General features: G+C 32.9%; 2 protein-coding genes and 1 long non-coding RNA gene across 3 annotated transcripts; all 3 read right to left on the reverse strand.

The window, feature by feature from the left end:
• Positions 1 to 1,561: 1,561 nt before the first annotated feature.
• LOC110886943 (uncharacterized RNA-binding protein C1827.05c) lies at positions 1,562 to 8,933 on the reverse strand. The gene is made up of 9 exons (XM_022134831.2): positions 8,791 to 8,933; positions 8,594 to 8,698; positions 5,652 to 5,766; positions 4,908 to 4,963; positions 4,153 to 4,200; positions 3,968 to 4,065; positions 2,527 to 2,596; positions 2,306 to 2,416; positions 1,562 to 1,763 (listed from the first exon to the last, which is right to left on the reverse strand). The coding sequence occupies exons 2-9, from the start codon at positions 8,696 to 8,698 to the stop codon at positions 1,716 to 1,718; spliced, it is 651 nt and encodes a 216-aa protein (XP_021990523.1). The 5' UTR covers positions 8,791 to 8,933; the 3' UTR covers positions 1,562 to 1,715.
• Positions 8,934 to 15,584: 6,651 nt separating this feature from the next.
• On the reverse strand, positions 15,585 to 17,347 carry LOC110883606 (1-aminocyclopropane-1-carboxylate synthase 7). Its single transcript, XM_022131322.1, has 4 exons — positions 17,174 to 17,347; positions 16,800 to 16,928; positions 16,546 to 16,706; positions 15,585 to 16,458 (listed from the first exon to the last, which is right to left on the reverse strand). The coding sequence occupies exons 1-4, from the start codon at positions 17,345 to 17,347 to the stop codon at positions 15,585 to 15,587; spliced, it is 1,338 nt and encodes a 445-aa protein (XP_021987014.1).
• A 3,510-nt stretch (positions 17,348 to 20,857) lies between these two features.
• Positions 20,858 to 21,428, reverse strand: LOC110883726. The gene is made up of 3 exons (XR_002560592.2): positions 21,317 to 21,428; positions 21,006 to 21,095; positions 20,858 to 20,893 (listed from the first exon to the last, which is right to left on the reverse strand). It is a non-coding gene; the product is annotated as an uncharacterized LOC110883726 (long non-coding RNA).
• Between the last annotated feature and the right edge of the window lie 4,471 nt (positions 21,429 to 25,899).

Raw genomic sequence — 25,899 nt, forward strand, 5'->3', positions numbered from 1 at the left:
AGAACCTAAAAATAAGCTTATTTAGTAAACAAGTCCGAGCCCGAGCTTCACTTATCGAGCTCGCGAGCCTAAAAAGTCTATTATTTATATTATTTTTATTTAATATATTAATTAATAAATAATAGCCGAGCCCGAGTTTGAAAAAATAGCAACGAATGGAGCTCGAGCCTGGTTAAGCTCAGGCTCGGCTCGGCTTGTTTGCACCCCTAGTCGTTGCGTATCTAGCATGCCTATGGTTATACCTAACATGTACGTCGTAGCATACACATAACAAAACAACGAGAATTGAACATTCATAGCCATGGGTGAATGTCTATTAGTAGTTGTGGTTACTTATCCCTAGTCTATTTTCCACCCCAAAACAAACATTACAAGTCAAAGTTACTCAATTTGTTCCAATCTAAATCAAACAATCTAGAGCGGCCCCTAATCAACAAGAAGCTAAGGTTTTTAATTTCCCCAACTATATTATGAATCCTCACGAGCTCGTTTGAGAAAACACACCAGTTTTTGGCTCGCCAGATACTCCAGCTCGTAACCAACATGTTCGATCTCGATTGGCAATATGGAAGGTTAAGCTAATTTGGATAGCTTGGGAGCACGTCATTGCGCCAATTGAATACTTGGGTTTGGGCCTCGGGTCCTTGGTAGACGTGAACCTAGCTATGCTTGCAAACGGCTAGGTACTCCGTCCCCATCTATGTCTTCTCATGGAACGATTGGGTCCCAAAAGAAATATGTTCGTTTTATCGGATTGTGTATTTTTTGTGGGGATACTAGGGAAACTTGAGAGCACATATTCGTTTCTTGTGCTTTCGCTCAATACATGTGGCTAGGGCTGCAAACGAACCGAACGAACACGAACAAGACCTTGTTTGTGTTCGTTTGTTAAAAAATGTATGTGTTTGCGAACCGTTCACGAACACTTATCGAACGAGATTTTATGTTCGTGTTCGTTTGTTAAGGAATTGAACTTGTTCGTGTTCGTTTGTGTTTGTTAATTTTAGGTAACGAACAAAAACGAATGTTGACGCACACAAATGAGCACAAACTAACATTCATGACCACAAATGGAAACAAACGAACATAAACAATCGTTCATGAATAGAATATATAATACATTGACACTTATTAGGTATTTAATTTGTCGGAATTTTGAAGTATTTAAATAAATATAAAAACAAAAAACACTAATGAACTATCGAACACAAACGAACACGTTACCGAACGCTCACGAACATAAACGAACGAACACGACCTCTGTTCATGTTTGTTCATTTAACTAAACGAACGAAATTTCTTGTTCGTGTTCGTTTGTTTAATAAACGAACGAACACAAACGAACTTCCCGCCGAACGGTTCACGAACTGTTCGTCGAACGTTTGGTTCGTTTACAGCCCTACATGTGGCAGGCTATCTCTACTTGGTGTAAAGTTCAGTCTATCTTTCCGTTCTCTCTACGAGATATTCTCAACTTGCACAATTTCATCCAGGGATCTAAGACGAGGGAGGAAAGATTTTCACGCTGCGGTTTTGGCTGCTCTTTGGTGCGTTTGGTGTGTGCGAAATGAGAGGGTTTTTAACTGGAAATTATAACTAGAGTAACATCAGATTTTACAACCAAAAACAAATACCAAAATTTCGTTCGTCACTTGTCACTAGTTACTACATGCTACATCCGAAAATATATAAAGATTTAGAGTTCCCAGGTAACCTTAGTCTTCAAACTTGATCTTCTTCGGTGCAGGCACATCACTCCCCACCTGTTTACCAGATTAAACAAAAGTGTCAAATTGAACCATTCATAACCATAAAAAATATCACATATTAATATGTATCATAGTTGTTAAAAGCCTATCGGCGAGGCAGTTGCGCCTTAAGTCGAAGAAATTGCGCTTTAATTCTCCAGGTGATGGTTCAGGTGCACATTCCGGCGAGATTCCTAGATTCGAGAGTTTCCGGCCAAATTTTTTAAATTCCGGCAAGATTCTAGCCAGATCCGTACTTTTATCTAAGGAAAACTACTTTTCTTACACTAATATTTTAGAACTTGTGGTACCAAATAAATGATATAAAGTGTTATATAATAGATTTTGTTTATTTTATTTAAAGAATAGTATTCTTTTGCTAATACATAATATATCTTTTAATTTTTTTCATTATGCGCTTTATTTTTCTCATGCCCTTGCTTTTTTTTGCACCTTGAGTGCGCCTAGGCCCCAGGCGAGGCCTATGCGCCTTGAGTGCGCCTAGCGCCTTTAATAACTATGATATGTATGTAACACAGATGTAGATAAACGCTTACAATTTCTGGGCACTCATACTCGATACCAGCAGCCTCGATCTTTCTTCGCCTTTTCTGGTCTCTTTTCAAGATTCCATCTACCAACTTCTTGTGCTCTTCAAATGTTCTTTCCTGAATAATAATAATCATTCACATTATAGCTAACCAAGCGTTGCCAATTTACAGAATAAATTGGAGTGCATAAACGAGATGATCGAGCTCATAATCTATTTATATCATACCTTGTTATGACGTTTACGTTCGATACGAACCCAGTCCAAGGGTTTATAAAAACGGTTAACACCTTTCCACCTACAATCAATATTAAATATTTCCTTAGCACGGCAACAAGAACGAAAATGGGTCAAATGTGTGGAGTTGACCAAAAGAACTTTTGTTCATCTATCCAACTTTTTTTTTATAAATAACGAATGCAATAAATATGATTACAAAAATAGAGCATTATTACGACACTTATCTAAGTTTTCATGTTCTAGTCACAATCGTTCAAACAAGAACTTCAAAAAACTGTATTATTAAGTAAAAAGAGTAAACTGCCATTTTGGTCCCTGAGGTTTGGTCACTTTTGTCACTTTAGTCCAAAATTCAAACCTTTTGCATCTGGGTCCCTGTCGTTTCAGTTTTATTGCCATTTTGGTCCAAAAGTGAAATCATCATAGTTATCGATAGCGAATAGCGACAAATAGCGACAACGTACCTATATGCTATGTAGCGATAGCGATGAAATAGCGCCCGCTATTTCGTGTTTAGCGATAATATAGTTAAAAATTTAAGAAATAAAAAATAGCTATCTACATAACTTTTTTTTATATATAACGTTAATTTTATACCTTTTATGTATAAGTATAAGGACCAAATTTAAGCTAGTGAAAATAAGGGGGGGTTAAATGTTAAAATACACAAACTAATTTTACACTTTTTATGTAATTTTTACAAGTTTTAATGACTAAATGTAACCTAATGAAACTAGAGGGGTTAAATGTTAAAACCCATAAACTTTTGTAACCCTAGAAAAGGCTCAGACGCAACAAAAATAAAAAAGGCAGCCGCTCGTCTCTTCTTCTTCTTCATAGTTCGCAGCAAATTTCCGGCAGAAATTGCAGGTTTCTGGCCGGAGCAACAAAAATAAATACGCAGCCACTCTTTTCTTCTTCTTCTTCATAGTTTCCCGCAAGTTTCCGGCAGGTTTCCGGCAAAAATTGCAGGTTTCCGGCAGAAATTGCAGGTTTCTGGCCGCTATTTTCACGCTATTCAGCGCTATACACCATATAGCGACCATGTCTCGCCTCGCCACGCTATTCGCGATAGCGGTCGCTATGGCCGCTATCGATAACTATGGAAATCATGTCATATTTGTCTTATAAAATCCTGCTATTTTGTCCTTTTCCTGACCATTTTGCCCCTGACGAAAATGACCATTTTTCCTAACCATCCTGCTATCTTATCAAAATGACCATTTTGCCCCTGAGGAAAATGACAAAATAGCAAGATTTTATAAGACAAATATCACATGATTTCACTTTTGGACCAAAATGGCAATAAAACTAAAACCACAGGACCCTGATGCAAAAGGTTTGAATTTTGGACTAAAGTGGTAAAAGTGACCAAACCTCAAGGACCAAAATGGCAGTTTACTCTAAGTAAAAATATTGAAATGCTTACAGTTTGGGATGAACACGCTCAGGAGGGATGATCTGTACTTGCAACAAATGCTCAAATAGAAGATAGTTATGCATGGTTTCCGCAACAATCTTTGCCACCTGCACGTATTTTTAATTATCAAGTTAACGTCCCCTGATGATGAGTTAAAATCTTTATTAAAAGGTTAAATAAAGACTATGTTTAACCTCTGGAGACGCAAACTGAATGAACCCAAAATGCTTTGATTTTCCTGTCTGAAAAAATAGGCAGGAATTCATTAAAAGAAGGGGAATTGGTCTGTAATAATCCCACCTAGACCTTATTGGCCATTAATAATCTCACCTCAGAATATTCCCCCCACCAGTCCCACCTTTCACCTATTTTTCCTACAATGCTCCCCCGTTAAAAAAAATTAACGGAGTTAAGCTTTTTTCCAAATTACAAACAGATTTTTTAGGGCTTTTGATCAGAACAATGATACGAGTCCATTGATGTAAAACTTACTTCGAAGTGATGCTCCAAGTGACTTGATTTTGGTTAATTGGACAAACACCCGAATTGAAGCCCCGTTTTCATCGTTTGGATCACCGTTTCGAGGCAAGTTTTACATCAATGGACTCGTATCGTCGTTCTAATCAAACGCCTTAAAAAATCTGTTTGTAATTTGGAAAAAAGCTTAACTCCGTTAAGTTTTTTTAACGGGGGACCATTGTAGGAAAAATAGGTGAAAGGTGGGACTGGTTGGGGGAATATTTTGAGGTGGGATTATTAATGGCCAATAAGGTCTAGGTGGAATTATTACAGACCAATTTCCCTTGAAAGAAAAGCATACATAATAACACGATGTTTCTCAAAGTTCGAAATAAACTACTTGTCTTTAGTATTTATTCCTTGAAACATCGTACTAAAAGAACAACTTCGTAATCACGCATTTATCGTGAAAATTAGCTAGAGATCCAACCTTCCTATTCCTTGCAATCCTGATCCTCTTGATTTCTCCAAACTGCTTGAAGAAAGCTGCATCAACAGTAAAATTAGAAAATTAACCTAGTTCTTTGTAGTTCCAGCTAGGGCTTCAAACGAACCGAACGAACACGAACAAGACCTTGTTCGTGTTCGTTTGTTAAAGAATATATGTGTTCACGAACGGTTCATGAACACTTACCAAACGAGATTTTATGTTTGTGTTCGTTTGTTAAGGAAATAAACTTGTTCATGTCCGTTTGTGTTTGTTTGTTAATTTTAGCCAACGAACGAAAACGAACGTTCATGAATACAAATGGAAACAAACAATCACAAACACGCGTTCATGAATAGATCATACAATACAATACACTAACACTTATTAAATACTTTATTTGTAAGAATATTGTAATATTTAAATAAAATATAAAACAAAACACTAATGAACTATCGAACACGTTACCGAACGTTCACGAACATAAATGAACGAACGCGACCTTTGTTCACGTTTGTTCATTTAGCTAAACGAACGAAATTTCTTGTTCGTGTTCGTTTGTTTAATAAACGAACGAACACAAACGAACTTCCCGCCGAACGGTTCACGAACTGTTCATCAAACGTTTGGTTCGTTTACAGCCCTAGTTCCAAGCATAATAAAAGTTTCAAAATTTACAGTAACTGGATTGCTTGTGTGTATATGTGAAAAGGTCAAAATGATCGACAAATGAGAAAAATTAATTACCTTCCATTTCATTCTCATAAAATCCATGAGGGATTCTTCCGATATACAACACAGTGGATTTATTTTCTGAATTTTCTGTGATTGGCAATTTTCTAGCTGGACCTCCCTCTAATGGCTGTTTAATGTACATAAAAAATACAAAATTAACCAAACAATATACTCCCTTCATATCCATATAAAAAGTTAAATCCACAAAAAAAACACTTGTTGAGAATTAAAGGAGAAAAAAATAAAAAGAGTGAATTTCAAGGATTGTCCTTTATCTTTATACTCATTTTCAGGCGCTGTCCTTTATGTTTAAATTGACGAGTTTTGTCCTTTATGTTTTCATATCATACACGTTTTGTCCTTTAGGCCTAACCCAGTTAGTTTTTTCAGTTAAATTTGGTCATGTGCATTGCACATGAGGGCATTTTTATCAATTCAAAGGTTGTAGAAGCTTTGACTTGTAAATCTGCAGTTGAACTTACCTTTGAATTGACAAAAATGCCCTCGTGTGCAAAGCATATGACCAAATTTAACTGAAAAAACTAACTGCGTTAGGCCTAAAGGACAAAACGTGTATGGTATGAAAACATAAAGGACAAAACTTGTCAATTTTGAACATAAAGGACAGCGCCTGAAAATGAATATAAAGATAAAGGACAATACTTGAAATTCACTCAAAATAAAAACACCTTATAAATTCAATAAACGCTGTAACAAATACCGGAAATTAGAATAAATGCAGCATGAATAAAAAACAATGATTTCTATCACTAGTAAATTACGTTATCAGATATACTACATAGTTTTCTGTAAACACCATTTAATTGCAAATGTCACACAGCTAGAGCATCTGCCTCAGATGGGGTTATTTGTGTTCATTAATTTAAACACTTCTAGCTTCTGCTAATATCCAATTTTATTATAAGTTTTCATTTAAAAATTATTGCTGGATTACTATCTTTATAGCAAATGAGATAATCATAAGAACGGGGTTAGTGGCTTGTGCATCTCTAAATAGCAACCATGGATGCTTACTTGATATATAATTATAATATCTGTAATACAAAGTTGTAAACTACTAGAAGCTAAGCTGCATGGGCAAATAGGCTAGATTAGTAGTCTAGATATAAAGATATAATATATTGTTATATTTTGTGGTCTAAGGTTATATCAAACACCTAACAGTCAAATGATTGATGAAGTCGGCTTTGTTAACTTGAGAAAAGCCTGAGTTTTAGCTATGCAGTTAATGCGGTAAAATATCGGTGGGATATCGCTAACTTTAATATAATGCAGAATTTATATATATAGCAATTTAACACCAATAATTCAGTGATATATCAGTGATATATCGGTTATATCGGTCAAATATCGGTGATATATCGGTTATATCGGTCAAATATCGGTCAATATCGCCGATAATATCGGTACCGATATTTTGACCGATATTTGACACCGATATTTTGCTAAGGGACCGATATGACCGATATAACCGATATATCACCGATATTAACTGCATAGAGTTTTAGTAGTTGTTTATATGATTGAAGGTTTGGAGCACAAATATGCAGGATGACCGACGCAAATTTGCTTTTATAAAACCAAAGAATCACAATTATTTATCGTTCTAAGAAACACGTTTATTTTATCATTCCAAGGCAGCTAATTTCCAAATCCTAGCTGACACGTATTTTATAAGAATTCTCTTCTGAACAACAATCCACACAAACGGGTCGGTTATATTCATCGTACGTGAACCCTGCACAATTATCTAGTTAGATTTTCTTTTGGTTCAGATATATTTTGCCGCGAACAGGGGACACTTGGTTCGGTTAGTTCCTTTATACAACTCAGTTTTTATTTATCTTAATCCCCTATGGCCCTATATTCATTCCTTGTCCATTACTTTCTTTAGTTATTTATTCTGGCTGTTAAGAGATGTTGTGGCCAAAAGATTGATAACATGAACAGCCATGTGAAGTGGTCCACCTCAAAATTTGGGAGACAATATAACTCCTAAAAGAAGGGTACAAATGCCGTTATTTATGGAGCGTTAAACCAGTTCCAGATCCATAAAGATTCGTTATGCGGGGCAAAAAGGTGGGTTGGGTCAACAAAAACATCATATTTGATGAACAGAATACCACCAAAGATATGTGCTTTAGATGGATTTTTCTTTCCAAAAATATTTCTATAGCTAGTAAGGCTAACACGGTATGGTGATGGTCATTGGCGAAGCTTCCCCCCCCCCCCCAAAATTTTTTCGAAACCGGGGGGGGGGGGGGGGGGGGGGCTATATACCTAAAAAGTTTCTATACGAAAGTACTATTCATAACACTACGCATCGAAAAGTTCGGGGGGGCGGGCGCCCCCTCGGAACATAACTAAGCTTCGCCCCTGGTGATGGTCCTCCCTTGGAGGATGATCCGCCACGTAAGCGCCACGTAGGATGGGCGTGAGGATGGGGCAAAGAGGATGGATGTAAGGAAATGGGGGGATGATCCTAATATGCATATATATAAGTTGTATGTATAGGTGTGTGAGAGAGGGGGAGGACCGGCTCAAACGGCCGCAGGGCGACGGGGAGGACGCCGCTGGAGGGGGGCAAAATGGCTGGAGGAGCGGCGCCGGTGGGAGACGGTCCAAAGCCGGTCCCCATACCGAGCAGCCTAACAAAGAAAAATATTTTAACTTAGTTAAACAAACACATTAATTAGCATAATAATTAAACAATAAGAAACAAAACAACTAACTAAACAAAATTAAACACAGCCAAATAAAACTAAAAAACTAACCAAACGAAAATAATCAACAAATTAAAAGGAGATAGTGTTATTTAATTTGGGATTGTTAAATCCCATGCTATTGCTGCTGCTGCTGATAATGATAATCTAGTTTAATTAATTGTCTAAAAACTAGGTTAGGTTAAGCATTATTATAAATAAAGAGCGTACCAGAAAATCAGCAGCAGCTTCGTAGTCTTTAGGAGCAGCCGTCGTCAGTTGGGTAGAACCCTTGTTGACTCTCTTCATCATTGACTTTTTCGCCTTCATCCCCATCTTCGGTGAATATTGACATGAAAAAAGATGAGAAATTTAACACGGAGATATACAGAAACTTAATCTTGAGAGAGATTGAATACAAAAGATACCTCTGCTCTGTGTGCGTTAATTGACGGAAAAGATGCGGCGGCGAGAAACAAATAAGAACCAGTTGAGTCTTCGTGACTAGATTTTGAGTCTCAATTGCAAGAGGGGGAGGTGGGTTTTTTCCGAGTTTTTTCTGTCCACTTGGGCCCCATTTTACTTCAAATAAGTTGATTTAATCCAATTTTGTTAATAAAGTCTAATAATATAAACAAAAAAAAAAATGTCACACATGTATATTATATGGGTTGAGTTATAATACAAAGTATTTAAAAATAAGAAGTGTAAGAAGTCACCAGAGAGTGACAAGTGTCCTAGGAGGAATTAAATGAAAAGAGTAATTTTGTCTACAAAAGAAAAGAGAATATGCTATGCAAGTCACATGTTATTTCCCCCCAATTTTTAAACGTCCGTAACTTTTTTATACATCAATTGATTTTTAAAAAAAAATATACCATAAAATCGAGCGTTTTTAACTTTAATATGAGTACCATATTGTTATATTTTTCAAAAAAAAATTCAAAAACCCAGTTGTATATTACACAATGGACATGATGTAAAACACAATGTAAAGTAGATCAAAAACACAATCAATCACAACAGATAAAGACACAATGGACAACATACTAAAAACACAATGGCGATAACATATAACACAATAAGTATCAGACTAAATAAAAACACAACTGATGACAACAAATAAAAGACACAATTAATGACAACAGATAAAAGACACAATGGAGAGCAGATGAAGACACAATGGAAAAAAAAACTAAAAACACAATACACAACAAACTAAAAGACAATGAACAAAGATAATAAAAAAATTGAACAAATTATAAAACACAATGGACAACATATTAAAACACAATGAATAACATATTAAACACAATGACCTGAACTAATAACACAATTTATAGAAAACCCAGATATAACACCATCTTCATTGTATCATATATTGTGTTATATGTTCTTAAAAAAACGCAATGGATAGAACCCAAATTAACATTGTGTTATAGGTTTTGATAATAACACAATGGACATGATGTAAAACACAATGTAAAGTAGATCAAAAACACAATCAATCACAACAAATAAAGACACAATAGACAACATACTAAAACACAATGACCATAACATATAACACAATAAGTATCAGACTAAATAAAAACACAATTGATGACAACAGATAAAAGACACAATTAATGACAGCAGATAAAAGACACAACGAAGAGCAGATGAAGACACAATGGAAAACAAACTAAAAACACAATACACAACAAACTAAAACACAATGAACAAAGATAATAAAAAATTGAACAAATTATTAAAACACAATAGACAGCATATTAAAACACAATGAATAACATATTAAACACAATGACCTGAATTAATAACACAATTTATAGAAAACCCAGATATAACACCATCTTCATTGTGTCATATATTGTGTTATAGGTTCTTAAAAAAACGCAATGGATAGATCCCCAATTAACATTGTGTTATAGGTTTTGATAATAACACAATGTATAGAAACTCTACTGACCAAAACCTAGTTAAAAGACACAATGACCTGAACCTTTAACACAATGCAAAAAAAAAAACCCAGTAAAAATGAAAATTTTTATTTTATTTTTATATGATAATATGGTACTCATATTAAAGATAAAAAACGCTCGTTGTTATGGTGAATTTTTTTTTTAAAAAAAATGTCGTATGAAAAAGTTATGGACGTTTTAAATCGATGGGGGAATTGGCATGTGCCTTGCATGTGGAGAGAGAAAATCCATAAATATAGGATTCCTTTTATGCCCTTCTATTATCTTCTTTTCCCTACAACAAATCTCAACCCTCCAAATCTAAGATCAATGGACTAGAATCCTTCTTACCCTTCTTATTTATTTTATCCTTTGTATTTTATCCTAACCCTATATTATATATTTTAAATTAGATATAATCAAATTTACGATCCAGTCCAATTATATATGACCGGTTTTCAGTAGAAACCGCAAACCAAACCCTTCACTACAGTTTAGAAGTTGTTAACCCGACCGACCGAAAGCTAAGTAAAAGAACTGACAATAAAACCAAAAAGGTGACCGATTTGGACAAATTCATGGTTTTAAACCGAACCATGACATTCCCTACCAAAAGATATGGGTATTCACACTTTATGTTACCAATGTTCATCAACCGGCGATTCGACAGGGTGTTAGCTTATCAATTGACCTGGTATGTATATATTTGTTGAGTTATGTAACGATTTGGTTCCATTCGATTTTAAATTTCAACAATATGGTTTCAGTTTTCTCGATTTCTCGATGATAAAAAACTGTTACTAACAGTTTCACTCTTTGTGTAACCTAAAAAACCGTCAAAATCATGAAAAACACCCTTTTAAAAACTCCATTATCATAGACATTTTGTGGAATAAATTACTTTTGTAATCATCCCAAGTGTATTAAAAATAATCATGTTTGTAATGTTTGCAAAGAGACATTATAAACGAAAATGTCACTTTACCAGTCAACATTCGAAATCCTAAGAGGAGACGGGGCGGGTGCGTTATGGCTTGCCATAACGCGTTAAACAAACACGGCACACCGCCGCCGCTCAATATATAACGCGTGATATAATCAACGCGTGGTGCACATAACGCGTTGAAAACTAAAGAAATTCGACCGTTGCACAATTTGACCGTTTTAAAACGGTAACTTTAATAAAAAAAAAATAATCCATTTTATTTATATATATATCCACATTTTAACCATTTTTTCACACACCAAACTCTATCTTTTAACCAAATTAAACCCATTTCACACAATTTTTATATCTTTCTCAAATGGAATTCCCTACGGATTCGACGTTTCCGATGTCTAGCGATACCGATACCGAGTCGTCTTCCGACAACGACACGCTAAACTATTTTGTGTCGGTGTATAACGAGCTTGATGCTGAGTCGTCCCGCCCAAAGAAGAAGATGGTCGGCCGTGATCGTATACGTGCCAACGAAGTTTTGATGAACGATTATTTTGTGGAAAGCCCGCTACACAATGCCGAAACGTTTAGAGATCGTTTTCGTTTACCCAAAGAATTATTTTTAAAGATTGTTGGAGACATCGAGGCAAGCGAGGGATGGTTTCAAGAAGGTTACGATGCGAGGGGCAAACCAAGTTTCACGCCGATTCAAAAATGCACGTCCGCCATTCGCCAACTAGCGACAGGTAACCCACCCGATCAATATGATGAATACCTAACTATGTCTGAAAGAACTTCACGTGAATGTTTGCAATTTTTTTTGCAATGCGGTCATTAAGTTGTATTCTAACGAGTTTTTACGTAAACCGACGAGCCACGACATCTCACATATTTATGCCGCACACGAGGCTAGATGGCATTTTCCCGGGATGCTCGGTAGCATCGATTGTACACATATCGAGTGGAAAAATTGTCCAAGAGAGTTGCGAGGGGCGTATGTGAGGGGAGACATCAAAAGACCAACCATCATACTAGAAGCGGTGGCGTCGAATGATTTATGGATTTGGCATTCGTATTTCGGTGTCCCAGGTTCAAACAACGACATCAATGTGTTGCACACGTCGCCGTTGTTCCAAAGCGTAACGGATGGTACCGCACCTTCCTCTCCTTTCTATGTTAACGGTCGACATTACAGACGAGGCTTTTATCTTGTGGATGGTATCTACCCGTCTTGGTCTGTTTTTGTGAAAGCTCCCTCATTTCCCGTCGAGGCTAAAGAAAAGGCGTTCAAAAAATTGCAAGAATCGGCAAGAAAAGATGTTGAGAGGGCGTTTGGTGTTTTAAAGGGTAGATGGGGTATACTACACCGACCGGTTCGTTCGATGACCAAGAAAGCAATACATAGCATAGTGTATGCGTGTATCATATTGCACAATATGTTGATCAAACACGACGGACGTGCAATATCCCCGGATTGGGTACCGGATCCTCCTACACAAGTTCAAGTTCCACAAGATATCAATTTACAATTGCGTAACGAAGAAACTCACTTTCGGTTGAGATACGATTTAATCGAACTAGTAGGTTCTCTAGGTTTGGAGTTTCCGGATTCGGACGAAGAGTAGGTTTTTTTTTTTTTTTTAAATTGTATGTTCCTAGTATGTTAAATTCGAGGAGTAGGTTTTTTTTTTTTTTTTTTACAAATTGTATGTTTCTAGTATGTGAAATTGAAGTAGTATGTTTTAAAATTAATGAAATTTTTAATTTTAGTGTTTTATTGTTAATTTGTAATTTAAAATAAAAAATTAAAAAATTGGGAGGGAGTGATAGAATTCCATCACTAGTGATTCCACCCCTCCTACATTTCTATCACTAGTGATGGAAATTGGATTGATGACATGGCATTACTTGATTGGATAGTGGGAGTGATGGAATCCATCACTAGTGATTCCACCCCTAGTCCCCTAATTGAAGTAATGCTCCTTTAATGTGAACGATTGATTGATGCTTAAGTGATCACGTATTTTCAACCAAGTCCAAAACCACATGCATTCTTATAAACATATGACTAACACAGATTCAAGGTTTTTCGAACCCCAACTATTTCAAGTAATTAAACATATCACTCCCTTTGATCATTGTGATGTTTATGATCTTATATTTTGGCATATTCACCTGGACATGGGGTGGCAATTGTGTCAGGATGGTTGGTTAGCATATTGACAAGATTCAGGTTGACGGGGTGAGTCGACAAACCTGAACACGATCCATATATTTTTCCGTGTCAAATGCATCAATTCTAACACGTACACATGTAAATCATGTAACTCATGCAAACAAGTTAAATGACTTGAGTCCTTGACAGGCTGTAAAGGGGTTGGCCGGTTGTGAACGGGGTTACACGGGTTGAATGTCGATTCTTGCATAACATCAAAAAATAACAAAGCTATCAAAACACAAGGATGGTAGACCTATAAAAAGGCAATGAACAAGATTATATCACTTTATATGTGAATCTTGTATTCTTGTTATTGGTTACAATGTATGTTTCCTATCAAAACTGCAAGAACTACACTCTAGTTGCAGGGGGCAAAATTTTTTTTTTTTTTTTTGAACGGCAAATTTGGATCACTGACGGACCACTAGAGTATCATCGTACCACCAGCGGAACCACCCGATCATATCCATCTCCACTAGGCATAATGCCTGTACACCAATTCAGGAGGAAACCCAATAAATATGGGAAAAACCCCCTTGTGAGAATCGAACCCAGGACCTATTGGTCCAAAGTCTTATCTCACCCCCAAGATACCACTAGGCTATAAAGCCATGGGTGGGCAAAATTATTTACCTGTAAACAAATCCAATAAACCTGTTTGGGGAGGTATGAGAGAATAGTCTATTTGAGATTTCCCAACATGTACAGCAGCACCCTTAAGAGGTGACGGCAATCCAAAAAAAAGATATTCAGAGTTCCACTATAGACGCCATATAGGATCCTGAAACCACAGCCCTCAGCCTCTTCGAAAAAGCACAGTCATGGTTTTTATTGTTTAGTGTCGAACTACTTTTGGATATTATGTCTTGTTTTAAATGTTTGTGGTTTGTTTTGAAACTTTGATTTGTTTTGAATTGGTGGTTTGAAACTTTGGACGTTTAAGTTTGAATGGGTATTTGATGTTTTAGATGTTTGAATTGGTGGTTTGAAACAGGTTCAGTTGTGATTTACACAGAAAAATGGATTTTTTGTTTTTTTTTTAAATTTCGGATTATCCGTTTGGATATCCGAATCCGAAAGTTCGGATATCCGAACTTTCAGATTCGGATGTCAATATCCACTATCCGAAATTTTCGGATATCCGAAAAACGGATAATCAGATGTTGAGCACCCCTAGTGGCCAGCGGGTAATGGGCTGGGGTTGAGTTGCGTTAGCTGTTGGCGTTGCATTTTTTGGTTTAAATGATGTTAAATGTTATTTTTATTATTATTTCTTTTTTTTTTAAATGATGTTAAATGTTATTATTATTATTATTATTATGTTTTGTTTAATGGATCAATCATTTTTATCTGGGTTTAGCCAATAACTTGTGAGGTTTTCATACATGAAAAAAGATGACCCAATAAGTTTTGAGGTGTTAATGTTTTATATAGAGCGTCGATAAGTTTTAGGTATTACATTTTTTAAATATATATAAATTTAGTGCCCTCAGGAAAAATGGGTATCGACCGGTCCGAAAGCACGGCTCCCCCACCTTGGGCCCACCGGCCCTCGCCGCTATGCTAATTAAATAAGTTTTCTAAAACAACATATTTATAACTTCGAATCGAAAATATACTAAAATTCATCAAGATGACACACACTCAAACATCACTTTATATATATTTTGGTTACAAGAAGTTAACTCTCTAGAAACATAACAATCATCGTACAAATCAATCGATTACAATTACATAGGTAAAAAAACAAATTCCACTTTTCATTTGTGAATTTGTGATCCTTGTATAATGTATTTTCTCCTGATTTGCACAGAGAAAAATAACCTAAGAGGGTGCTTGGGATTACGTTTTGAAGTGATTATTTGATTATTACGTTTGTTAAACATAAATAATCTAAAAAAGCGTTTGGATGAAAAACTGATTATCTGTCTTCAAAACGCAGTTTTGGAGAAACATGTACCTACATGCTTTTTCAAAACGCAGTTTTGAAAACGCAAAATCTATTTTGAAAACGCATAATCTATTTTGAAAACGCAACACCAAAAACACCTAAATATTCTTGATATTCTGGATGTCTTTTATAAACTTAAAAAGCATGCAAACTTACTCCATAGACAGCACCTGTCCATTTCTTCTTCTATCCATAAACTCATGCAATCTTCTAAGTGCAACTTCAAGTGTTTCTTCACTCATATTTGCAAAACAAACCCTAAACCAACCGGCTTCCGAGCACCGGCACGAGCTTCCCGGCGAGATATTCAGCTTCACTTCCTCCATTATCGTCTTCCATATCTCTAGTTCACTTTCTCTTGTAGCTTCCTTCAAGTATGGACTCAAGTTCATCCAACAAAACAACCCTGCATTCCCTTTCAAACACTCGATTCCCGCTTTCTTCAACCCGTCAACGATTGTTTCGTATCGTTTACGCAGTCTTTCGCGGTTGATCTTTATGTATTTTTCTGTAAACTCCTTGTTTGATAACATGGACGCCAAAAGAAACTGCGTTTGCGACGAAATTAGGGTGAAACTCGACATGCGACGGGCGGTTGTAACCACTTGGTCGTTGTATGAATATACGGTCCCTACGCGGAAACCGGGGAGGCCGAGGTCTTTCGAAAGACTATAAACGATGTGACATCGTTCCGAGTCTTTGTAGTTTCTTGATTCGAGGATTTCTGCTATGCTGACGAATTCGTCAGAATGGAATACAGATCCTGAGTAGATTTCGTCAGAGATTAAATGGATGTTTTTTCTCGTGACGAAATCTAGGATCTGTTCCAGAACTTTCCGTTGGATGGTTGCACCCAACGGATTTGAGGGGTTTGTTATCAGAACCCCTCGTACTTTCATGTTCTTGGATCTTGCATGATCATATGCGGATTCTAGGGCTTCGAGAGTGATTTGAAAATTGTTCGAGCTCTCGCAGTGGATTGGAACGATTTCTACACCCGTTCGCCATCTCAAATCGCGATCAAATCTGAAACATTCCACATTTGTCACGTTAATAAAACATGCAACATATTTTATTAACAACATGCTTCAGGATGATGAAAGTTGTACGTACCCTGGATAGTAAGGAGTCGGTACTAGCAACGCATCACCGGGGTTGGCTAAAATGAAGGTTAAAAGCTCGTTGGCCGCGGTTGCACCCGCGGTCAACACGACTCGTTCGGGGTTAAATTTTGCTTTACCTCCCCTCACTTGTTCCATAAAGCTAGCCATGGCCTATAAAACAATCAAATGTAAACAAGTTTAGACTTTTTGGTCCTTCATGAACAATGCAACAAAGTGTTACACATTTTATTAAAAGGGTGGTACCTTTCTAAAAGCTAGAAGCCCATGATAATCTTGAAACAAAGCATTCTCTTTAAAACCAGACACATTTTTACCCCAACTTGTTGCTTCTTGATTATTTTCCAAGAATTCTTCAAGCAAATCGAACGAAACCTGAAACCGAAAAACAAAAACCATTAGGTCATGTATGTTCGTTCATGCAAATGACGTAACTCTGAAGTTCTGATGGGACCGCATCAGTACACTGCTAGAAAATAGACTTTTAACGACTAAAGTATCAACTTAGTCAGTCGCATGCAAATGACGTAATTCTAAAGTCGTTTTTTTCTTTAAAAAAATGACTAAAGTATCAACTTTGTCAGTCGCTGAAAGTCATCTGATTTGTAGCGAAATTTTACCTGGTTTTCCGCTAAGCCCATTTGTATAACTCCAGAAGGGTTATGTTTTTCATGATATGGATTTTCATCATATGCTTTCCAACCAGCAAAATATGGGGAGTTTTCTCCATGTGTTTGTGAAAGTGCAATCTTTGATAACCCTACACTTGGTTTTTGTACAATATCTATTGCCATTAGTACAACTCTCACTTGCAAGTAATGATTATTGTATGTGTGTGTTTGTACTTGATGAAACCTTTCTATACAATTCTATTTATATGAGGAGTCAGTTTTTCTTTCCCAGAGCTCAAATTCTCTAATCCAAATAAGAGTTTTTATAAGGACTTGTACAATGTGTATTAGAAGTTGTAAATTAGAGGTTAAGCATAAAAAAGTGGGGCTTGTTTGTTTAAAATTAGCAAAGGGGCTAATGATTGAATATTTGTATATTATAAGATTGGAAGATAAAACTGTAGCATGTATTATATTCCTGGTGACAACTGTTTGGTTTTGCAATTTGAAATTTACCAACTTCATTTATAACTTCATTAAACCACAGGACTAAAATAACATTTAACTCAAATGTTTATTATGAAAGATACGTTATTATTTTTATATTATTTATAACTTATACTATAATAATATACGTTATATTATACGGTATAATTGTATGATACATATAAGAAAAAAAACTACAAAATTTAGGGCTTTAACTTTATGTTCGTTGGTGAAGTGGTGACAAGATTGGCAGGTAAATACTTAACCAAGGGATTACCGACCGATATTTTCTACTGATCACCAAAGGTATATTCACTTTTAGATCATGGATCAAACACATAGCGAGGGAGCAACGATGTGTATTACTGAAAGATTATCATTGCCGGGTGTCACTGACGGATTACTGATGGATGTCAAGTGTCACTGATGTATTACCAATGGATGTGTCATCAACAATTGTTCACGGACATGCACTTAATGGTATTGTTGCATGGTAAATTGTCTGCTCTCACAGTAATTCGTCAATCTCTTAAAAAGTTTGTTTGTTTGTTTTTGTTTATTTGCGGGTATCATGGACATATTATATAGTCAACATATATTTTATAGGTCAATTCTAATTCTTTTCGTGTAGAACTGTTATAAATAACAATGTTTATATATAACGGCCCAAAAAGTTTTAGAAAATGTTCAAAGTTTATTAATTTGTAATTTACGTACTAGTAGGGTGCCCGCGCGATGCGGCGGGGGCGACACTTTGCATTGCAAAACTCGTTTCTGGTGGTTTTCTTATTCGTATAATATTTATGATAACATTATTGTGGTGGATATATGTCATAAGTTTACACATATGTAAAAGTTTTGTTCTTTTATAAAAAATAATAACCAAAAGACAAAAAATATTGTTTTTTTTTGTATAAAAATTAATAATCAAAAGACAAAAAATAAAAGATAAGTTGTTATAGTTGTAAAGTTTGTTTATTTTATTGGTTAAATTATAAAGTATAATTTTATTCTTTAAAGTTCATAACTTTTTATAAATATCCACATAGTACTCATCCAATAAACTTTAAGTTTAAAATTTTCGTTTTCATAAAAATAAAAAATAGTATTTGACTCGTAAGTACGTTTTAGAGCTTTAACTTAAATTGTTAAATTTCGGGTTTTTACAAATATAAAAAATTTATATTTTTATAAGATTTCATAAACTGTTTTTTTATAAAAAATAGGATGATAAGAGTTTATATCTTTATTAACTTTATATCATACTAAGTTCAAATTTTTTGTTCCTAACTAATCTTATCTATATGAGTCTACTTTTAACTAATAATCCCTAAAAATATGCAAAACACAATCTACTACTATGTATCTAGTCAAGTTGGTAAATAATTATTTTAGAACTGACTAATATTATCTATAACAATATAGTTGAACTTATAATTCCTAAAAGTTTGGAACCCAGTTTAGAATTTATCTAGTAAAGATTGTAAATTTCTGGAGTATTTTATTTATATTACTTATTATAAAAATGTTTATAAAATAATTATTTTTTTATTAACTTTATATCATAGTAAGTTCAGTTTTTTAGTTTAGCTTTAAAGTTTATTACTTTATTACTTTTTAATTAAAAAATGTAAATTATTAGATTAGAGTTAATTACATAGTTAGTCCCCGTGGTTTGTACAAACTAACATACTTAGGTACTAATAGTTTAAAATCACTATCTAGGGTATTAACTTTTCATTTTGTAACATTTGGAGGTATTAACGTTATTTGTAGGTTTAAAATCACTTTTTATTAGTATCTAAGTATGTTATTATGTGCAAACCACATGGACTAACTATGTTAATACCCTAGAAGTTAATACCTCCAAACGTTACAAAATGAAAAGTTAATACCCTAGAAGGTGATTTTAAACTATTAGTACCTAAGTATGTTATTTTGTGCAAACCACAGGGACTAACTATGTAATCAACTCTATTAGATTAATATCCAAGAATAACTGCAATAATTATTTTTTTATTAGTTGACTTATAATTCCTAAAATTTTGGGACATAGTTTACTATTTATCTACTAAATATCGTAAATTAGTATTAAATAATTCCTAAAATTTTAGGATATAGTTTACTATCTATCTACTAATCCGTAAATTAGTATTAAATAATTCCTAAAATTTTGGAACATAGTTTACAAAGTGTTGTTTTGTTACAAAAATTAATAATAAATAAAGTATAGAAAAACTGTTTTAAACATGTAAAGATTCGTTTGTTAATAAAAAAATACTCAACAAATGAAAAAAATAAAAAATAAGTTGCTATCGTTATAAAGTAAGTTTATTTTTTTGGTGAAATGATAAAGTTTATAATTTTATTGTTTAAAGTCCATAACCTTTTTAAATATCCACATCATACTCATCCAATAAACTTTAATTTTAAAATTTTCGTTTTTGAAAAAGTAAAAAGTAAAAAATAGTAGGTGACTTGTAGGTACATTTTAAACACCTTTAACTAATGTTAAATTTCATTTTTATAAATATTTATAAAATCATATTTTTATAAAATAGTTTTTATAAAAAAATAGGATGTAAAAGTTTATATCTTTATTAACTTTATCTTTTTATTTAAGAAATACAAATTATTCGAAAAATATATAATATTATATAATTATTTTCTCATATCTCGTGTCGTCCAACAGTTATTTTATAGAAGGCACTAACTGATATATACGAAATCCTCGTGAAACATGACTGTTAAATTGAATAAGTTTAGTGTGTTTTATAAATACAATCTTGAATTTACTCCAAACCAAAAGGTAGTTTTCATGTTTTGGTCATTCTTGGTAATCGAATTTATCTCTTTGGAAATGATCAAGTACGAACATGTAAATTATATAATACGAACATGATTAAGTACTAAAATATATTAGTTCGATCGAGATGTAAATTATAAGTGCAATAAAATAACACAAGACATAAACTTCAAATATAAAATAAACTTTATTATTCATGGGATAGTCTATATCAAACAAAAACAACTGAAAATGAAAAAAACATAAAAACACTTGATATATTTCGTCTAAAATCTCTACTTTTTTGATCCGTTTTTCTTGTCTGTGCTCGAATCAGCAGTATCATCTAATTCATCTTCTTTCTCATCGTCCTCAGAATCATCTAAATTTATAATCTCGACCCATTTCTATTCAGAGAGTTTCTTAGATCTTTTCTTTTGATTCTCATACTTCCGATCCTTAAAAAACAAAAATTTAATAAAAAAGTTAAAAAATGATTAAATAAATTTAAAAAAAGAACAAATATTGAATAAAAAAATTTAAAAAAGATTAAATAAATTTTAAAATTACCTCTTCACTAAATTGACGTTGAAGCTTAGACTTGTATGGACTGAACATTGCACCATAAGAAATAATTTCAACACTATTATCACCATCATCCTACAATAAAACACCAAATAATAACATAACGAACTTGTTAATATGAAAGATTATAAGCGAAAATATTACTTAAAAACTAACAAAAGCTTGTTCGACAACTGGGGTGTTTAAATTGGTGTGTTGAATCTGAAAAATCAAATAAGTTAGTATTCACATAAAAGTAAATAAACGAAAACAATTATTTATTATTGCGATATAACAAAACTTATCATAGAACCGACCTTAGATTTTTCAATATCGCATGCTTGTTTTTTCGCATCAAGTGAATTCAGAACTGGCTCCATATTTTAAATCTGTTTAGCAATAGAAATGTAGAATTGTGAGTGTTTGCTATGTATTTATAGTAGTCTATTAGGGTTTAGTTTTAGATTGGTCATCCATTTATTTAGGAAGTTTGTTGTGAGTTTTAAGTTTTTAAAATAAGATGCACATATCGTGTTTAGTTTGTTGTGGCATGTCTAATAGGAAGTTTGTTGTGAGTTTTATCTATACTTACTATATTAAACATGCCACAACAAACTGACTCTGTACAAGTAAAATTAGGGAATATTTTAGTTTATTAATGCCGTTCAAAATAAAAAACTTGGGTAAAAAACAAATGTTAATGTACGGTAGCTAGGTAATGGTCAAAGCTGGCTTGGGTAAAAAACAAATGTTGGCTTTAATCAATTGTACATTTACGCATCGGCTATTTGTACTTTATGAACGCACGGCGAAACTAAAAAAGACAACTATCGAAACATTTAAAAAAATGTGCCGATCGTCATGGTACCTTCGGATTTTTTTAAAACATTACGGGTTGTAAGATATCGCAGGAATACATTAAAGAATTAAAGAGGGGGGAGTGTAACTAATTACCTATAATTATGTTAATGTCAAGGATTTAAATGTAATAGATTGAGGGACTAAAAAATAATTATGGTTTAAAAGACCACTTTACCCTCATTGTAGGGGTTTATTTATAAATAATACGGGAAGAAGTTCTTAACTTTTGGGAATCCTTCCCTCATGTATTATAATATAGTATAGATAAATGAAATGAGTCAAGAACAATGTGAAAGTATATGTCGTGTGTGTACATGTGTGTATCTATCTTAGTATAAGAAGATGTAGCCATGTATGTAGGGGTTGAGATTCCTTTGTTATGTGAAGATCTTTCAAGTTTCACCTACTTAAAGTCTAAATAAATTAAATAAAAATAATGATATTTAATTTGTGGAATTTGTCTAATTAAAAAACATATCATGAGATTTACAAATCGCATTGACGTGGGTTTGATATGATGAAGATCCATGTGCATATAGATCCCAACCAGCTACAGATTTGCAAAGGTCTTGATTAGATTTGATCAAGAAAACTAAACCAACAAAATTTATAAAAATGATAAAATATATATGGTGATTTTTTTGTGTGGTTGGTTTGAATATTCATACGCGTAAAAAGGTTTGTCCACTTAATTTACAATGACGTGTCAATAGACAAATGACCAATTACAAATTCGATTATTACTTACTAGATTAAAACCCCGTGTATTACACGGGTTTAATAAATGTAATTTTATATACTACAAAAATAAACAATATATTTTTAAAAACCTCATTTATTACACGTGTTGAGTAAATATAATTTTATATATTAAATAATAAAAAATTCTATCTTTAAGAAACTCTAGTATTTTGCGGGTTGAATAAAAGTAATTTTAAATACCAAACAATAAAAAAGTTATATTTAAAAAAAAAAAAAAACTATGTATTCAAGGGTGGAAGAAATGTAATTTCATATACTAAATAATAAAAAAAATATATATTTAAAAAAAACTTATATGCATGTTTATCTATAATTAAATGAAACAATGTTTTTTAGTTTAGATAAGACTTTACGATTTGAAGTTAAGTTTATGCCAATGATTTGAGTAAATTGCCAAAATCGTCCCGGAGATTTGAGCATGTTTGTCATTCTCATCCAAAACAATGGTACTGTACCATATAGTCCTTTACTTTTGGGATTTTTTTTGTCATTTTAATTCAAACGTCTTATTTGCTTTATTTTTTATATCAAACATTTGGATGAAAATGACAAAAAATCCCAAATCTCAGGGACGATTTTGGCAAAAAAAATCAGACGTTTGAAAATGAAAACTTTAGACTAAACTGGTAAATTGACCCAAATCACATGAGCTAAAATGACATTTAATTCTAAAATTTAAAAAAGAAAAAAACACCCATTATTCCGTTAGTCAAGGCTATACCAAATATTACACTTGTTGTGAAATACAAACTTTTATCATCAAAAACATATTTTAAATCAACACTCATCGTCTCCTAAGTAAGGGACTGTTTGGTAGCATCTGAATGGTCATTAAGAGGCTACCTCTTAATGGAACTATTAAGAATTTTACTAATGAGAAGGTAGAAGAATGTGACATGTGATGATTTACCATTCAGAGGTTACCTCTTAACCATTCAGACTTGAGGTTACCTCTTATTCATTCAGAGGTTTTAAACCATTAAGAGGTAGCATCTGAATGGTCATTAAGAGGCTACCAAACAGCCCCTAAATGCTTTATTGCTATATAATTTAAATTAGATAATAATGTGAAATACAGATTTTTATTATCAAAACATCTTTTAAATCAACACTCATCATCGTTCCTAAGTAAATGCTTTATTGTTATATTATTTAAAATATATATTATTAAATTAAATAATATTTAGTAGGAGAGTTATCTATAATTAATTAGAAGAAATTAAACTAGAATAATAATTATCTATAAGAGATGATCTAATATGATGAGAAGTGTCCCTAAAGTGGTTTCTTTTATTATATAGTATAGATTCGATTTCATTATAATCTTATCTAATACATGGGTTAGACCAAATACAAATTCTCATAAAAATAATAAGTCGTAAGAAGGGTATTAAACGGATTTCGATTGACTTTATTCAAGCATCATTGGAACTGTCTCATCGAACTCTACGATTTGAGAGTTTAGATTTTTGTTTTTAAATGTTTTGCTTGTAGATTTTTAAATTTTTGTTTACATCATTGTGTCTTCTTATATATTGTTGTATATTTTTTTATATTTGTGTCATTATGTCTTTTTTGTGACTTATTTTGTCTTTTTTCTTCGACACTGTGTTATATTTTTCGGCATTGTATTATTTTTTGCGATTCATTGTGTATTTGTACACTTCTTATTTTTAGTAGTTTTTGTAGAATAACTTTACCCTTTAATATATTAGACTACTTTATAAGTTGTTAAATATATGTATACAATTTTATTTATAATAAAGCCAATAAAAACAAGCCAGGTGATAAATAAAAGCATAAAAATATTTAGAATACATAAATACATTTAGAAAATCAAATAATCACAAAGTTGAAAGAAGTTTATCATGGTATAATTGAGACTCCATACATACTTGGAAGTAATTTTTAATATTTTAAAAGTTATGAGACTTTGCTATAAAAGGTTTGATCTCTTAAAATATTATTAGTTGCTAACTACAGTATGAAGATGTGGAACATGTGACTCAAAGTTAACCCATATTTAGTGTTTCTTTTGGAAATTTGGTATTAATTTCTATATATACCATGTTTTATTTGGTTTGATTCTAATCCAATGATTAAGTTGTAAGGATGCTAATGATTGGTTCATGTGCATATATAGTTAGATTAATTAGGATTATCCATGCTTCTTAGAGCTACTAATATATAATAGCTCCTCTTCTAATCAAAGTCAACATTTTGTCTTCTAATTGTCAAATTCATGATTATTAAAACTAGCATATGAGTAATTAAAAATGCTGCAATCAAATGAATAATTGCATTTGTGTAAGTTGGAAAATGATATACAAAAAATACACACACAAATTAAATTCCCTTAATTCATTTTTCTAACCATAAAATTGTTATATTGACATTCTTATTTTTTTTTTGTCACCTCTTGTAGTTATGTACACATATAAAACATACATTCTTCTAAAAGAATGCAAGTAGTTATTATTAGTAACTTAATTATGATCTTTTGATGTCTGTAAAAAAATATTTTTACACTATTATTATTATTATTATTATTATTGTTATTATTATTATTATTATTATTGTTATTATTGTTATTATTATTATTATTATTATGGTAGAGGTTCCTGTAAAAAAAAAGTTTTTTTGTGAAAAATGTAAGAAAAAATCTACACCATTAGATAAAAAATCTAATGGTTGAGATCATAATGGCAAAATTGTAAATAATGTTTACTATTAAACATATTAATTTTCTATATTAAGGGTATATAGGTAAATTTAACATTTTTAAATTAAGAAACTAACATTTTTTAAACGTTAATAACTTTTTATACGTAACTTTAAAAAAAATTACACCATAATAACGAGTGTTTTTTTATCTTTAATATGAGTACCATATTGTTATACTTATATAGAGAAAAAAATATGGTTCGATCAGATGTTTAGTCCATGAATGGTGTTATATACTTATTGAATGGTGTTATATACTTGTTGAATGGTGTTATATACTTGTTGAATGTTGTTATATACTTACTGAATGGTGTTATATAGTTGCTGAATGATGTTATATACTTGCTGAATTATGTTTATAGAGATCTTTTAAAAAAATCATGTTCCTATAATTAAGGTGGCGATTATGGGAAGTTTTTAATTAATTGAATTAATGATAAAATTACTTGTTTACCCTTTTGAATTAATTTAGATTTAGGACACATGTCGGGTATGTTTGGCAAAAGTAGCTGGTAGCTGGAAGCTGAAAGCTGGTAGCTGGCGGCTGGAAGCT

The sequence above is a fragment of the Helianthus annuus genome, chromosome 10 (assembly GCF_002127325.2).
Source record: "Helianthus annuus cultivar XRQ/B chromosome 10, HanXRQr2.0-SUNRISE, whole genome shotgun sequence".
In the NCBI taxonomy this organism is placed as follows: domain Eukaryota; kingdom Viridiplantae; phylum Streptophyta; class Magnoliopsida; order Asterales; family Asteraceae; genus Helianthus; species Helianthus annuus.

What these genes read in the sequence shown, in the direction of transcription:
- LOC110886943 (XM_022134831.2), bottom strand. Translation starts at nt 8,698, where the DNA reads ATGGGGATGAAGGCGAAAAAGTCAATGATGAAGAGAGTCAACAAGGGT. An exon ending in AAGCTGCTGCTGATTTTCTG is followed by an intron (nt 5,767 to 8,593) that starts GTACGCTCTTTA and finishes TACATTAAACAG; the next exon opens with CCATTAGAGGGAGGTCCAGC. An exon ending in GAGCGTGTTCATCCCAAACT is followed by an intron (nt 2,597 to 3,967) that starts GTAAGCATTTCA and finishes TATTGATTGTAG; the next exon opens with GTGGAAAGGTGTTAACCGTT.
- LOC110883606 (XM_022131322.1), bottom strand. Translation starts at nt 17,347, where the DNA reads ATGGCAATAGATATTGTACAAAAACCAAGTGTAGGGTTATCAAAGATT. An exon ending in GGCTTCTAGCTTTTAGAAAG is followed by an intron (nt 16,707 to 16,799) that starts GTACCACCCTTT and finishes ATTGTTTTATAG; the next exon opens with GCCATGGCTAGCTTTATGGA. An exon ending in CCGACTCCTTACTATCCAGG is followed by an intron (nt 16,459 to 16,545) that starts GTACGTACAACT and finishes GGAATGTTTCAG; the next exon opens with ATTTGATCGCGATTTGAGAT.